Below are 17023 nucleotides of genomic sequence, written 5' to 3'. Positions count from 1 at the left end.
GTGTTGTATGGCTTCATATTTTGACTAAAACCCATAGCTAACTGTTTGCCTTTGTGCTCTGCATCTCAGTTCCAAAAGTGGTGGTACAGTCTAACTGCACTGGGACTTTAAGGCACAATCACACTGGCGAAATTTCACAGGCACAGGCAAAAAAAAAAAAAAAAAAAAAAAAGGTCCTGTCACATGGAGTCACTTTCAAACCAAGCAGATTTCTGCTGGTCAACACCACAATTTGCATGACCAACAAAGAACAAAATTTGCTAGGAGGACTTGTTTGCCCTCATGCAAAACTCCCAATTACGCAGATTCCAAGCAATGTGTCTGTGACACTCGTCCATTACAGTTTTACATTTACTTGCGCAAATTTTTGCAGCCATATATAAGTCAGAATTGCCAGATATAAAATTTTGCAATTTTGAGTCTGCATCGCACAATTCTGACTTTATTCTTCCACATTCTGAGTTTACATCTTGCAACTTTTTATCTAACAATTCTAATTTATCGAATTGAATGAAAAACAGTTGTTCTTCTTGTTTTCTTTTTTTTAAATGAGTCACTGAATTATTTCCTCACACTTTCTAATTATTTCAAAACCATGACTCATTTAGGACAGAAACGAGTTGATTCTGCTGTAGTCTCATTTGGAACTATAGAATATACGACTGTAAAGTAACTGACAATGACAATGTCTAAAATACTCTGAATTAACTTACCTCCATCCTTGTGACAGTGTGGAACAAAGTCGATCTTGCTTGTGAGATACTGTGAAAATACTAAAGCAACTGTACATATTTTACCTTAAAATATCAGTTTAAAAATCATTCTGATGGTACACTGACTTCTATTAATACAAACATATTCTGTTTCTTTCCCACTTTTCCCTCCAAACGTCTGTTCTGGGAGTAAATTTAGTAAACTAGGCCTGCGTCCCAATGTGCATACTATCCATCCTAAATTCTATGTGATTGTAGTAATTTTCAATACTATTTAGGGCAGATAGTATGCAGATTGGGACGCAGGGTAGTACAAAATCTCGCGAAGAGGGCGGATTGCTTTACGCAGCAACAAATGCATGTGTACAGAGATCTGCTGTAATTATGACAGTGAATCCCACTCACTTAACTGTAGGAGGCTTTAAAGTCTCAAAAATATACACTAACTCCATACAGTTGCTTCAAGTCTTCAATTCACGAACCCACAACAGAGAGGTTGGTTTTACAGAATGATAAATAGAGCAACAAAAACAATAGTCTATTAATTAATAGTGGATAGTGTAATGTGTCTTGAAGTAGGCTATGCATATATTTTCTCAGGAAACAGAAAAGATGCCACAAATATTAAAAAATCCTTTATTGCATAAACTCTATGCATTTGTCCTGTACATATTTGAATATGTATATTAAAATCATCTATGGGCAGCTTGCAACAAGCTACTCTCAACTACATAGCTAAATATTCTGCATGCAAAGTGTACAGATCTATCGTTAAGTGAATAACTGTAAATATGGCTATTTACTTTTTTTTATGTTTTTTTTTTTACAATTAAATTGAATGTAGCCAACCTTACCACCACATCAGCCATGTTTTCCAAACCCTAAAGTGTTCAGTTGAAATACAACCCACTTTAAATTCAGAACCGATTTAATCTGATTTCATGGGATATTTTGTTCACAACATTATTATCCTAAACTGCCATTTTACAATATTGTCTATAAATACTAAGAAACTGAAATAATTGACTCTGTATATCGGTATAACATTCCTTCATTCCTAAAATCACACCCAACCCCAAAATATAGGTAATGTGTAATTTTTCACATTCACCACACAATTGTGGAGGTCAAAATCATCTAAACACGTAGTATAGCCTATATCATTTAACAACCCCATCTAGATCTTTAGTTGAATGCTACAAGCTAATGTTACATTCTAGATCAGACAAGGACAACACGAGGACAAACACAGTGAATGAAGTAATCACATCCACCACCAAGTGTCACCGTTGTACCAGAATGAACCATTCACTCGCTCCAACCACACATGGATCAACATTTGAGTGGGGTTGGACTAACATTGTACCTTTATAATTTCAGTGTATGTACCTTTATTCTCTAAAGTACACCTGTGCAGACAAATATGGCTTTAGTCAGGGGTCTCGGGGGAGAACGGAGAGCTGGCAGACACGTATTGATTTCAGCCGCCCCCTCAGTAGGCCCTGACACGATCTGTGCAGAATGTACTGCTTTAAACTATCATGCACGGACAGAAAACACACATGTAAAGCCCTATTTACAAAGTTCTGCTCATTCACATGCATAATTAAGTAGAAGCAGACCTCAGGAAACATGGTGGAGAACATATACCAGTGCGTTTTCTACAGGTGTCCAGAGGAGACATTCATGAAACACAAAGAGAAGAAATGCATCAGGCACAGAGTTTTAGCCATCGCACCAATGTGAAAGATACAATCATCTTCAGATATCATTCTTTTCCTTTGTACAATCCCAATCTTGAAAATGTGAAGCATCTTCATTACATACACTTACTGAAACATCAACAATGCAGTGCTACGGTGGCTTTAATACAGACAGACAATGAAATGCAATATGAACACCCTGCTGAAAAAAAACAGTAGAACCCTGCCCAAAACACAGTAGAAAATTAAATGGATTTAATGGTTATAATGGGAATTGTATTGGTTTTAATGGAAACTATAATGGTGTCTACTGGTATGTACTGGGATGTTAAATCCAATTGGAAAAATGCCCAAAACACACTACAAAAAGGAATTTTATAATGGTTTTACTGGAAAAAGCTAATGGTTTATTTTAATGGAAACCATTGGAATTTCTGTGATGGTTTCTATTGGGCTTCTATTGTATTTTTAGCAGGCATGCACCATACACATAACCATTTCTTCATTCATGGTAAAGTGAAGGTCATCTTTAATGCAGCTCGAAAAGGGAGGTTTGGTGTAATAAAAGTAACAAAGATTTTTCAAGCAGGTTGGGGGGGGGGGGGGGGGGGGGGGGGGTAAAGCAGTGCAAAACAACCTAAGCTCATCCGCTAGCATGAATCTGAGAGCCATCATAAACCTTTCAGAAATGCTGACAATGTGTATCTCAACAGGTATAACCCTTAAAAACACTGATAACTGGCCATAAAGTACCATTAAGCCACATTAAGTGCCTTGAAGTACTGCAAAACCTAAATAAAAATGTCTTGTTCTTCACTCATTAGGCCTAGATGGAACCTGTAGATGTTTTTAGAATAAAATCTTAGCAGTATATTGTCTTGTTTTAAGAGTGTTTAGATCAGGGCTGTCCAAACTTGGTCCTGGAGGGCCGGTGTCCTGCAGAGTTTAGCTCCAACCCTAATTAAACACACCTGAAGCAGCTAATCAAGCTCTTACTAAGCATACTAGAAGCTTCCATGCAGGTGTGTTGAGGCATGCTGGAGCTGAACTCTGCAGGACACCGGCCCTCCAGGACCGAGTTTGGACAGCCCTGGTTTAGATATTTCTGATGGAAACAAAATACATTTACCAGAGAAGATATATATCTTGTTTATAAGTTTATACATATTAATTATTATTAAGCTATATATTATTTATATAACAATATTATAAATTCATTATATAATATGTATACAATTATAGTACTTAAAATATAAATGTTTTACATTTTCAAATTTATCCTCTCAAGTAGATAGGCTATATCTTCTTTTAATAATTTAATCAGTATTTTTGTCCTTTTCCATTATCTAAAACTTAAAATAATTAAAAGCAAAGTTTTAAAAGGTCTTACAATTATGTAAGAATTAAGTTTATAATATTTAATTAAATATATAATTATTTATATAATATTGAATTCTTTATATAATTCCTAACGTTTTATGTACTTTTGCAAAGTCTTGTTTGGAGAATGTGTAGATACTTTCATTGGAAAATTAACAAAAATACTGCTTAAGAAAAATTACTTGTCATTGCAAAAAAAAAAAAAGAATGTATAAAGTGCTGCAGCTGTGACGTCAAAACATAGAAGACTAATTTGCCATTGGTTTCATTGTTTTGTTTTGATTTTTAAAATGGGTTTTTTCAATTAATGAGTAAAATAAGGACTGTGCGAACTGAAACTTGATGAAACTTGGCGTTTTGTTGTACAACATGAACTGCACACACACCCACAACCAAAACATTCTTTGTATGTAGTTACTATGTAGTTACTTACTAAAAACATGTTTTTTAAATAACTGCTTCAAAATCATGTTTTCATTATGGATGTGTATAATTTATATTGTAGGTCAAAATGCCCAAATATCATCAATTTAAATTAACCACAGATTTACTCATAAATTGAAACACCCCATTATGAAACCAACAAGAAAATCTTGAGGGAACCCATGGCGAATTAGTCTTCTGGGTTTTGACGACTGCAGCACTCTATATAGTAGATCATTTTACCCAAAGCAACCTACAATGCATTCAAGATATACCTGCATTTCGTGGGAATTAAACCTGTTTCGCCATGCTGTACCAGTTTGAACAAAAACAACTGTTGGAACAAACATGGAAATAGAACTTATGAATGACGGCAGTTCTAATTTTGTGGAAATCTGCACAATATTCCGTTGTGTTTCAACATTTTGCGTGGGCGTGCTCATTACAAACCACTTCAGGAAAAGCATTAGACACAGGAAGATTGCACAATCGAACAGCAGAACACATTCGAAATGATGAAAACTATGAGTCAGGCTCATGGATTTTTGGAGCTGACGACTATGGATTTAATTATGGACTACAACTAGTGCTCCTTCCCCGGCCTCCCACCATCCCCCGAGCCAGAAAAACACTCTGATGAGAGCAGACATAAATAGTCTCCGGAGTGGATGCTGTAACTCTCTCTCCACAAAGGTGTAATGAGTTGCCAATTACTTTTGCCTTCCTACATCGACAGCAGGCCCGAACCCAGCAGAAGCTCATCAGCGAATCCCTGCTGAAATATCTGAAGCCACGGAGGAGACGGCGACGGCTTATGAACTCCTGCGTGTTATTGCATTAGGGAACAGAGGTGGCACGAAAAGCAGAAAGTCAGCCCTTTAAAGTCCCTGCCTGAGAGATGAGGCCCTGTGTAACATGCTGGCTTGGCTCGCCTCTACACTTCCTGTGTCGCTTGGTCCGCGTGGAAACGTAACGGGAGAATACAAATAAAAAGAATAAAAAGCTCCTCTTTTCAGTAGTGAGGTGTTTGGTTTTGTTTCTTGAGTTTTCGACAACTTCATCCACAGACATGCACATGCAGGCTCCGCCCCGCTCACAGTGGTGTCGCTACTCCATGCCGTTGCGCAGCATCTGATTGGCCGCGATGAGCATGACGCTGATGATGAAGGCCATGGCGAACGCGCATATCAGGCTCTTGCGCACACACGTCTGCCGATTCTTCTTTTTGGGATGAACTGTAATGACACAAAAACAGAGATTTAGTCTGAGGAAAACAAGCCAGTGATTAGCATATATCGCATTAGTGTCTGAATGCGTAGGTGTCGATTTGCATTCTAGCCGACCGCTTTTCATCTGCCAATCTGACCCGTCTAAATAAAGCAGCGTTTATCGCACAGCTGTGAGGTGGAGGTGTTTTGACCAGGGCTCGAAGTTCACCTGAGCACATGTGGTGGCTCGGCTCACGAGCGTCTGGGGTGACATTGGGGTCTGGGCCGAAAATAGAGCCAGTTATTAGGAGCTTCTGGGAACACACAGCGAGACAGATTGTCTGCCAGCCTCACCCCGTGATATCATTTTCCGCTCCAGTCCTCCTTCAGGCATAGAGCGGTAGTCAGCAAGTCCCGCCCCCTGCAGCCAATCCTTGGCCTGGTTACGGCAGAGAGGAAGCTTGATAATGAGCGAACATAGCGACTCTTCTGCCTGAGTGTGTGTTGCTAAGGAGAACTTTCGTTTTTGCTCCACTCTCGCTTTTCCAAATGGCAGCAGATAAAAGGCCAGATAAAATGTCTCGCAGCATGCTCAGCATGTTTTGAACTTCAAAAAGTCTCAACAGCACTGCAACCCTTTTGTGAAAAAGAAGTGCATGTAATTGTATTGAAGTTTACTTCAAAAGTACAGTATATTTGTAAAAAAACAAAAACAAAAAAAACCTTTCTTGTAGATAATTTAGAATATTATGAAATAAAAGGCCAATTAAGTGTACCTAATGTGTGTACATTTTATTTCTTGACACACTTAAGTACTTTTAACATACATTTAATACACATTTACATTTAGGCATTTAGCAGATGCTTTTATCCAAAGCAACTTACAAATGAGGACAATAGAAGCAATCAAAACCAAGAAAAGAGCAATAAAATGTAAGTGCTATGACAAGTCTCAATTAGCCCAACGCAGTACACATAGCAAGGTTATATATATATATATATATATACATAAAACACTTAAGTACTTTTAAAAAAGTGCGATTTGTAGTAATGTAAATTAAATGTCCATTTTAAATCATTTTTAAAAATGATCTTTAGTCATGCTTTAAAGAAGTACGGTTATTTGATTATAACATGATGATATTATTTTAACAATATTATGTTGTTTGTTATTACATTTAAAGTTGATTAATTTTAATACACTAAACTGCAAATTAATTTTTACAAATGTAATTACAATGTAATGGTGCAAATAGATGACATGTTTTTAAAAGGAATTACAATAATGTATATTTCAGTTTACCATAAATGCTTGTCAGTACATTTGTCATTACAAAAACCATATAAGTAATTATGAGATTACGTAAAAAGATACTTAAGTCCTACTTAAGTGGGCCAAAAAGCTAATTACAAACTAATTACATTTAATATAAATTTAAACTAAGACACTTTACATTTAAACTAATGTATCTGTGTATTCTATCATTTCATTTCATTGCAAGGAATTTAGTGTATGACATCATTATATTCAGTTCACACTTAATTTAAATCTTTTCAAATATATTAAGTACTCGTATGCTAAAGTACTTTTTCAGCTTCAAAAACCCTCACTACAAAAAGTACACAAGCATGACAGCATTTTACACTGCTGTAAAGCTGCACTTTTTGCATTTTCTTATCTGCTAGCATCACCAAAATGAAATGCTAAATCCACATTCCCATTAATCTCAATAGCAGTTGTTTGGCTAGTTTTAGTTTAAGAGTTTTAATTAGCTTTGCTTGTGTCTCTAGATTCATTAACATAGTTTCAGTGTGTGGTCTGTTGACAACACCTAAGCTCGACCCAGGTGCCACCATGAATGTTTCATAAAGACACAGAGGGCTCAACAGAAGGTGTGGATAAGTGTTGCTTTAGCGCTGTGGACATCTGTTACTGCTGGTAGGACAGAGACTTACGCCGTTGTCCCCTGCAATGCTAACACTGTACTAGCGTGGTCCATACATACTGAACATTCATACATTGAAATCATTCACTGAGTAGCTTTCTAATGCGTATTGCTGCATGTGTACTAATTTAACATTTAAATTGTGGCTGATACTATAAAGATTTATAGGGATTATTAATTATATGGCAGAAACAACAGATTGCTAGTATTCTATTCTGAATTCAGCCATTGGCTTTTATTTATCATCTGGTAACAGAACTTGTAGCTGCTTTGCACGGTTTTCACTTATAAACAGTGCTTGGTCTATGCATATTTCTCTCCTGATTCAGACAAAATGACTTTTCTCACTGAAGAATATTTAAGCCTTAGGCAATGGTTTGAATATAAAACGTCTTAATGATGAATTTGTTTTTCACTTCACAAGACATTAACACAAGATATTAAGTGGTGTGGATTACTTGTGGATTATTTTAATGCTTTTATCAGATGTTTTGGACTCTTATTCTGACGGCACCCATTCACCTTGATGTAATGCTAAATTTCTCCAAATCTGTTACGTTCAAGAAGCAAACAGAATTTGTGACCCTGGACCACAACACCAGTCTTAAGTCGCACGGGTATATTTGTAACAATAGCCAAAAATGCAGTTGTATGGGTCAAAATTATCAATATTTCTTTAATGCCAAAAATCATTATGATACTATGTAAAGATCATATTCTAGGAATATATTTTGTAAATTTCCTACCGTAAATATATCAAAACTTAATTTTTGATTAGTCAGATGCATTGCTAAGAACTTCAGTTGGACAACTTTAAAGGCGATTTTCTCAATATTTGCAACTGTATAAATACAGTTGTTAAAAGTACTATTCATTTGTTAGGTTTAAAAAAGTGTGTGTGTGTGGGGGGGGGGGGGGGGGGTACTTTTTAATGATCTGTGGCACACAAAGTGTCAAATAGGCTGAAAATAGTGTATTTGCAACATAATTTCAAGACTCAGTTTCATAAGATGATTATGAGTTTGTTTCAGGACATCTCATAATGTAGTGCAGCATATGCTACATTGAGCTGGTGAACCTGTAGATGGCGTGACAACACCCACTCGTGTATCTGGAGATAAGCTGCCCACTCAAAAACCAATCTAGAATCTTTAATTCACTCCTCTGATTTTAATAACCAAATAAGCCTCTAAAAACTGCACCTGATGTCAACAGGCTGTAAATATCACATAGCCTGCTGTAAAAGAGCATTAACCCTCCTGTGTATTACCATGAGGAATGCTGTGTTGAGATGAGCCTATAGAGGTGGAGTAACAGGACTATTATCATGCATGGAACAACAACATCAACATCAGCCCATATTAGTTTGGTAAAACAAACAGACCGAAGCAGAGAAGCCTATAATGAACTCTAAAGCACCTACACATCATTACTCATCTAAAACCATAAATATTGTAGAATACCCCACTTGATTTTAAATGCATTAAATTGCAAATTCATTATTACAAATGTAATTACAAATATATTTAAAATACATGAAAAAACAGTTTCAGTACAGTAGAAATTACCATAAATGCTTGTAAATACATTCAGTAGTGCACTTTAACCAATAGAAGTAATTAAGAAATTACATAATTATAAAGATTAAGTCATATACTGTGAAATATTTCCACTAACAGTGTGTCAGCCTTAAAAAAAAATTAATTCAGTTTCTGTCTTAAATTTTTAAGTATAAGTTTTTAAGTTGGCTGTACAAATGATTTCAACTGAAATTATATTAAACCGACTCATATTAATATTATATTAAACCGAAAAATCAAGTTGAATTTCATATAACTCAAAAAAAGTTAAAACTGCTCATTTTACTGCTTATTTTATGATTACAGTAATGTAAAAATATAAGTTGCCATGACTTACTGATAATATTATTTTTACAGTGTACTTTTATGAGCCAAAAAGCACTCCCTTACTGAATTTAATTCATTTAAAATTCTAATACATTTTAATTTAAGTGTACTTTATTTTCACACGGACGACCATCTGCATTTTTTTATGAGAAAAAAAAAAATAACTCGTAAACTAAAATCATGAATATTGTACAATACCTAATTTATTTGAAATTATCTTTGTATCAATGCATTTTGTACCGAGTTTCTTAAGGACTTAATGTATTAGAATTTATGTAGCGTGCTGGACAGTCAAGGTGCTTATCTAGGGCTAATTAATATTCATGAGCTTAGTCTTCCCTATACAGTGACATCACAACTAGCCCACTCTAAGGGGCTATTTATACGACATTTTTAATCTAAAAAAGCTAAATTTTTATGTGTTCATTTACACGACAACTACATTTTGTGTTCATACTCACAAGTTTTCACAAACACCAGGGAAAAACTCCACTGACACACACACACAATGCAGCAATGTTTACACTCACCTCCCTCAAACTCTGTTTGACAGTTCCCCGAGTTCTCGTTCAAGCTCTCCTCCTCATTGATGATGATGTTCTCGATGTCCTTCATCGTCAGGTGGTCCCGGAAGGCATGAAAAAGGATGTGTTTCAGCTCCTCCAGTGTTATCCTCTGCATGTCAAACTACAAAGACAAACAACACAGGAGTTACTCAACCAAACTCAAACTCCTCAAAAACTCTTTTATGTTTCTATCAAAGGATATTTCACCTCAATTTTTAAAATGTAATGTTAATTATTTCAGCTTTATACTCTGCATTTTTTGGCTTTCAAATGTCACATTAAAATCAATTTTGCAGTTGAGTGCTTAGATATGAAAACAGCACAGAAAAAATCAATACAGTCTTTGTAATTGAGGAGAAAAAGTGCATTGATCAGTCTGATCTCTTTCGCGTGGGATTTTATAAATGGTCATAACACAATGAACTGCAAGAAATTCAAAGGACATCTGAGGAAAACTGTCATGGGGACTGTAACTCATGTTCAGTATTGAAAGTTGATTTTTATAACTCGTATCCAGAGGGCGTTTATGAGCTCCATCCCTTTAATTACCCAGGCAACATTAGCCCAGAGATCCATTTTTCAGGAGGATGTAAATGAAACTGTGGAGCACTAACTTAATGCCTTATTTGCAAAGCTGTCAGGTTAGAGAACAAACAGTCATTAGGAACCGCAATACAGTCGGCTACATATTAATACAACACTAAATCATTCAGCCTTCCCTTACAAAACAGTACAGTAATGTTAATACTGCGGTAACTTTAATCACATAATCATATACCAGAATATATTCATTTAATTACCACAGCAGATGTCCAAAAACTCATTATTATGATATTCCTAGTAACTGTTTTAGGTAAGAAAAATGTACAGTTCAAATCTAACTTTTCATTGAAACATTGATAAGCACAGTGATAAAATACAGAATGGAAAGCTCCGACTTTGTGACAGGAAGCTCACAGTACACTTCTGTGGCTCTGGAGAAAGACGCTTGACAGGATGTGCTGCCATTGCAGCTCATGAGGAGAGACAGCAGGATATTACAATAGCTGGCAAGCTAATAAATCTGACAAGCCATTAAGTATTACAGCCTCAGTATGCTCACCTCCACAGTAACTTGTCATTTCACTCCACTTAACAAGTCAGTAAGAATGAGAGCAAAACACTGCTTTGTAATACTGCATGTATGATGCAGTAAACACTTCAGAACAGGCCTATGAATCATTTTATACTTGTCCTTAAATCCGAAAATGCACAAACTGAGCATTTTAATACAGTATTTCTATGCCCATGAATGTTGACCTATTGTGTCCTCGGTTTTTATGAAAACATATATATATATATATATATATATAGGTTTGATTGCTACTATTGTCCTTGTTTAGAAGCGTCTACTAAATGACGCTTATCCTCTAATAACTTATAAGATAAACTAATGACTAGGTGTTTTGAGGGACTATATAATAGATTTTGAGCAACATGATAATAGATTAGATCAGCAACTGATAATGTAGGAAACCGCAGACAAATGTACATAATCAGTTGCATGACTGTACCAAAGCAATAGCAATTTGTTCAAAAGAATGATAAACTTTTATGATGTGCACAAGTGACTAGATGATGTGGAGGTTCAACAAGGAGTTTTGAACATTTTATTTCTGATCTGAGAATTGCACCAAAGCGACTGAGGAAAAATTGTAATAGGCATGCTAATAAGCAACTAGTTAATACTGAGAATTGATCTAATGTGTTACCTCTTATAGTATATTATATTATATTATTATTATAAATGAAAATATTATATATTATAGATAGCATACCACTTGATCTAACAGTGCGCTTCTACAATATGCTGCATCATTTCTGAATACACATTCATGCCCATAAAACAAACAGTGCAGGGTAAGTAATAGATGTTTAATTTTTTATGAATTTTTAAGATCAATAAAAATGAACTTGCAAAGTTTGGATTCCTGATCAAAAAAATAGGGTAAACGATCCAATAGAAAAGGAAAGTCATCTAGGGACTATCATGCAAACCAGCCCTTTAGCATCCAGACAGTAATGCTGGGAAGCTTCCGGCCATACCAGAGATCCATCTGTTTCCACTGGAGGCCACGAGAGTGGGCAGCAGAGCAACTCATTAAGAGCCCTCGTGCTAGATAACAAATCCCATTTTCTTTTCTTTCAAACACTCTTTCTTTGCTGTATTTATATATCAGTAAGGTGGCCAGAATGACCTTCAAGCCTGACTGTCCGTGCGGAATACAGGGGTAATCCATGTCGGGATGATGTGTGTGTGTGTGTGTGTGTGTGTGTGTGTGTGTGTGTGTGTGTGTTTAGTGGCAATTTCCATACAGGCTGGAACCTGTTGAACAATAGGTCACCTGAGAATCTTGTTTTAAAGTAAGAAAAGACACCTGTAGTTTAAGAGAACCATCCACAGCTTGGCAATATTATGAAAACCAGAGTTAGATATATAGAACAATAGATGTGTTCGGCAGTGTTTAGTACAAGCCGTGGGTGAAATAGTGGACGTGTCAGACTCCCAAAAAGGGAAAATCATGGAAGTCATGTTTAACAGGCATTGGTAACCTTAAAGGGATAGTTCACCCAAAAATGAAAATGATGTAATTTATTACTCACAGCCCATGTCGTTCCTAACATGTAAGACCTTTGTTCTTTGGAACACAAATTAAGATATTAATTATTATTGCATTAACGCATTAATTAATTAACGCTGACAATTATTTTATCACACATTAACAGTTTTTTATTAGTATTATTATTTTGAAAGTCCGTTGCTCACTGGCTCTGAATACACATACAGACAAACCATGGGTCACAGGAAGGGTGGGATGTTGATCAGTACTGGCTTGGGATGGTCTCAACCAATGAGAGCATTTGGGGTGGGGTGGGCCTAAGCCTGCTGCAGCGCTCACATGAATGCTCCCGATAAAATTATTTAGGCTAAGCATCAACATTAACAAACCACTGTTCACTGTTATTTTTAACAGAAAAGCAGGCATGGGCTGCTGCGTGCATGGTTTGGCATGGCAGAATATGACCAGCGCTCCCTTTATCATCACTAAAAAGCTGACATCTCAGTTCATCTCGATCTCATAAAGCTCTGTTATAACACAATAAATATATATGCACAATGAATCTTCTATAATGTCTACACTTCATGTGTTATAATGAGAGGATTCGTGAGTATGCAATTTTCAGCACTGCACAATAACTTTTGAGCGGTGAGTGGATTCTAGCTTAAACATCTTTGATTGACCATTGCGTTCCTCTGTGATTGTCTACATTGCTCAATGCTGCAAACACGCGTATAATAAAGCAATAAATATACTTAATTATTGAACGAATTCGTTGTGGTTGCAACACACAAAGTAAGATCATACACTACCGGACTTTAAAGTTGTTCCGATCACAACAAACTCACACAGAAACGTGCAACTTGTTGCTAGGAGACGCATGACAAATTATATGTGTTCAAAACATGTTTGATATCCTCCGACTGGATGGAATCAAGGTCTGAAGCTAAAAAATCGGAGTCTGTGACCATCATACACTACGCGATTTTCTGTGCAATCTGTCAGCTGTAATCTGCAGACTGGCTCTGACTTTCCTCAACTAGCGTCAGCTTGTTCAGACTGGGGCAAAAATCATGTAGTGTATTCCAGGCTTAATTTCCAACAGCTTCGAACACGGCTCAACCAAACAGAATCAAGGACTGGAACTATCCGTTTTATAAATAGAAACCAAAGCCACTAGAAGGCAAGCCTGCAACTATTAGCCAAAAAAGCATTACTGGAGTCTGGCTGTACGTGGGAAAGGAGACCAGAGGTGTTTTTTTTTTAAATGGATGTCAATGGAGGAGAGGCACCACTACGCTGAATAAACAGCTTTTTAGAGGCTTAACATTTAATGAATCGACAGCCTATCTGCTAATCTTCAACGTGTTTTACACTAAACAATACTTTTGGATTGAACTATTTTTAGAGTTTACCACAGAAAAAAATGCCGTTTTATAAGAGAAGTCACTGACTTTTTGCAACAGGTGGGAATTAGTTTACAGCACTTCTCATTCATTCCTATGGGATCCGTAAACGGCGATTGAGTGTCGCACAACTCTGACTGAAATTCAATGACGTCAAGACTGTAATGTGATTAAATTATACTGTAATTATACTGTAAAGGTCTCTACTCGGAAGGTGCCTGTTATAATCGAGGCTCTAGACTCTGAGCATAACTTGTAATTGCACTTTTGTTCATATAGCAGTACTTAAAATAAAAGTGCAGAATACAATACTTTTGAATTAATTATTTAATTTTGCGCATAATGCGATTAATCGTAGAAAAATCACGCGATTAATCGTGATAAAAAAAAAATGTATCGTTGCCAAGCACTAGTTTTTATAGACAACATTAAATTGAAGACAAAAAGATTAAATGTTGTGTGAATCGATTCTTGTATTGAAGGCAAATGGTGATAAATCACCAACAATTCTTCTGGAATACTCTGTACATCATACATTTGGACTCACTGTCCAGCACTGTGCCCTCGTCTGACAGCCATTTCATTTCCCACTTCAGGGGAAGATATTATGACGCTCATGTTCTTAAGCCCAAGGGAGTTTTTGAGTACATAATGAAGAGCGGGATACTTAATGTCCAGCCTGTAACCTGGTTTTTATCCGTCCTGCTGAGACTGTCAACATTTCAGTTCTGGCACTGCACACACTTGTCCATGAAAGTCACATGACTGATGTCTTGTTTGAGACACGGTGACACAAGAAAAACTATGACTCATCATTCCTCGAATGGATAAGTATCAGTGCATCTTCAGACATTTTTTTTCATTTTCAACATTTTTGTCCTTGTAATGAAAGTCAGTGAGGTCCAAAACAACTTTGATTGTGTGACCAAAAATATATATATTTTAAAGTTTTCACATTTTTTTCTAATTTTCTGATTCTTCAATTAACTGATTGATCATCAAATTCAACAGAATCATTATCAGTAGAAAGTAATTCATACCAGTTTGAATTGGCATAAGGATGAGTAAACTTTTATTCATTTCATCTTTTCTTTTAAGATAATTTTAAAATACTTCTTGTTCTGTGCTTTAAGACTTCAAAATGGCCCTTTTATTCAGTATATTCTATAAATGACAGTACTTTGAGTGTATGAGAGTGAACTGATGACTCTGCAAGATAGTTATCCATGAGGCATTGTACATGCATAATGTACCCAGATATATTTATAGCATAAAGCCACTTTAATCTGAGAGAACAAGCCTTGAAAGTAGCTATAGATACAAAAGAGTTATGATATGCCATACAGCTTGACTCAGCCTTATTGCTAGCATTGGGTAAAATAAATTAGATGGTCCTTGTTGTTGAAACAACAGCTTGGCAAACAGTATCGATCTCTCAGCAGCCTGACCATGTTAGAAGCGCAATCGCTTTGGTTATTTAGGTTTCTATGAATTGAATCCTATTGACTTATGAAAGCTAACAGCCTTCATATGTCCAAAAGCATTCAGCATGTGCACCGGCAACACTTTGTCGACTCGTGGATGGGTTACTGGCCATGCCTTAGGCCAGGTGACAGCAAAATGATGTGACCCCATTGGATGTGTACACTGTTCAGCCTATGGCAGCCATTAGTCAAGACCTCTCCCAGAATCCCTGCTTCAGCCGGAAGCTCCGGTTCTGCTGGAAATTCACTGGACAGATGGTTTGTGTCAGTGGTGGAAAAGATGACAAAAAACAAAGTCTCCTGATGTGTTAATCAAGGTTTCTAGTTTTCTAGGTTCTCTCTTTTTACTGTCAGATATCCAGCACTGTCAGAAGTCCTCTGCCGCTGCCGCTGCCCCATGAGTCTGTGCTGACCACAATGCAAATGATCGTGACCTTTCTGTGGTATTATTGTCTGAAACGAGGAATAAAATGCAGGAGGCAGAAGATTTCTATAGCGTGCATACTAGCGGCTTCATAAAGGACCATAGACGGGAAACCAGCATAAAAGCAAAATCCTAAATGAGATCTCTTTAATATCTCGATTGCTTCTCGTATAGAAATGAGATAAAGTGAGAGCAAATTGAGGATCTTAAGTGTTCTACTCTTCTAGCGTCAAAAAATTGCTCAGACATACCAAAATACCAGGAATAAAAATATGAACATTTTTCATCAAATATCTTCAAAACTGCTATCCACATTCATATTTATTATATCTGGTGCCCTAAAGATTGCATTAAAGTACTTTGGTCCAAATAATGTACTTTAAATACATGACAGTCTCGCCAACATCCTAAAGATGACTGATTATATTTATATTTCAGGTGTAACAAAATATATAAGTTCCAAAGTGTATTCTTGCCAAAATGGTGATTGCATTAAGAATTCAATTAATTATCTAACTCAATCTCCCATTTTACTTCAATGTTACATACAGTTTTAGCTTTAATTTCTAGCAATATTAAATATTAGCAAAGCAATTTTATTTATTTGTCCTATTAAATTATCTACTTTGCTAATATTGTTAGCTTTAATCATAAACAGAGGGTAAATATTGTATTTTATTGTAGTGGTCTACATGGTATTTTTTTTTAAAGTAACACTGAGAGCTCCATTATATTTTGTGAGCTATGAAACAGACAGAAATAATTATTTATTATTTGCAATACATTCGAGTGAAGATTTCTACATAAAAAATTATTTAGTTTTCTTTAAAAATAAATGTAAAACCTTGAAATCAGCATAAACTTGTATTGTACTATTTTTCAGCAAAGTTTCTTTTGAATGATATTACTATGAAAAGTTCTATACAAATACTGTACATTTGAATTTCATTGAAAATGTTTTTCTTATATTCTGGCATAGAAACAAACCATTAATTTGGCTTGCCTTTCATTTGGAAAGTAAATATATTCCGAATAATATTTAAATTATTTAATTTTGGTTTTAGTTTTAATACAATGACAAATAAAAGCCAGTCATTTAATTTGGGAGAATGTTTGTCCTTATAATCTTTCTATTAATTTATGTGTTTATGTATATTACAGTCATGGCCAAAAACATCGGCTCCCTTGGTAAATATGATCAAAGAAGGCTGTGAAAATGAATCTGCATTGTTAATCCTTTTGATCTTTTATTTTAAAAATTCA

At 35.8% G+C, this 17023-nt stretch overlaps 1 protein-coding gene across 1 annotated transcript in view; it reads right to left on the bottom strand.

The window, feature by feature from the left end:
* Nucleotides 1–5326: 5326 nt before the first annotated feature.
* The window catches only part of LOC306854161 (calcium-binding protein 8-like), a gene marked incomplete at both ends in the record, with an annotated part of 52535 nt that continues 40838 nt past the window's right edge, over nucleotides 5327–17023 (bottom strand). The window contains 2 exons of the mRNA XM_079391978.1: nucleotides 5327–5454; nucleotides 9811–9967. Of these exons, the coding sequence (XP_079248104.1) occupies nucleotides 5327–5454; nucleotides 9811–9967 (285 nt within the window). The remainder of the gene's footprint in view (nucleotides 5455–9810; nucleotides 9968–17023) is intronic.

The sequence above is a fragment of the Barbus barbus genome (genome assembly GCF_936440315.1).
Source record: "Barbus barbus genome assembly, chromosome: 34".
Taxonomy (NCBI): domain Eukaryota; kingdom Metazoa; phylum Chordata; class Actinopteri; order Cypriniformes; family Cyprinidae; genus Barbus; species Barbus barbus.
Note: the sequence above shows the minus strand (reverse complement) of the source record. Positions and strands in the feature narration are given on the sequence as shown.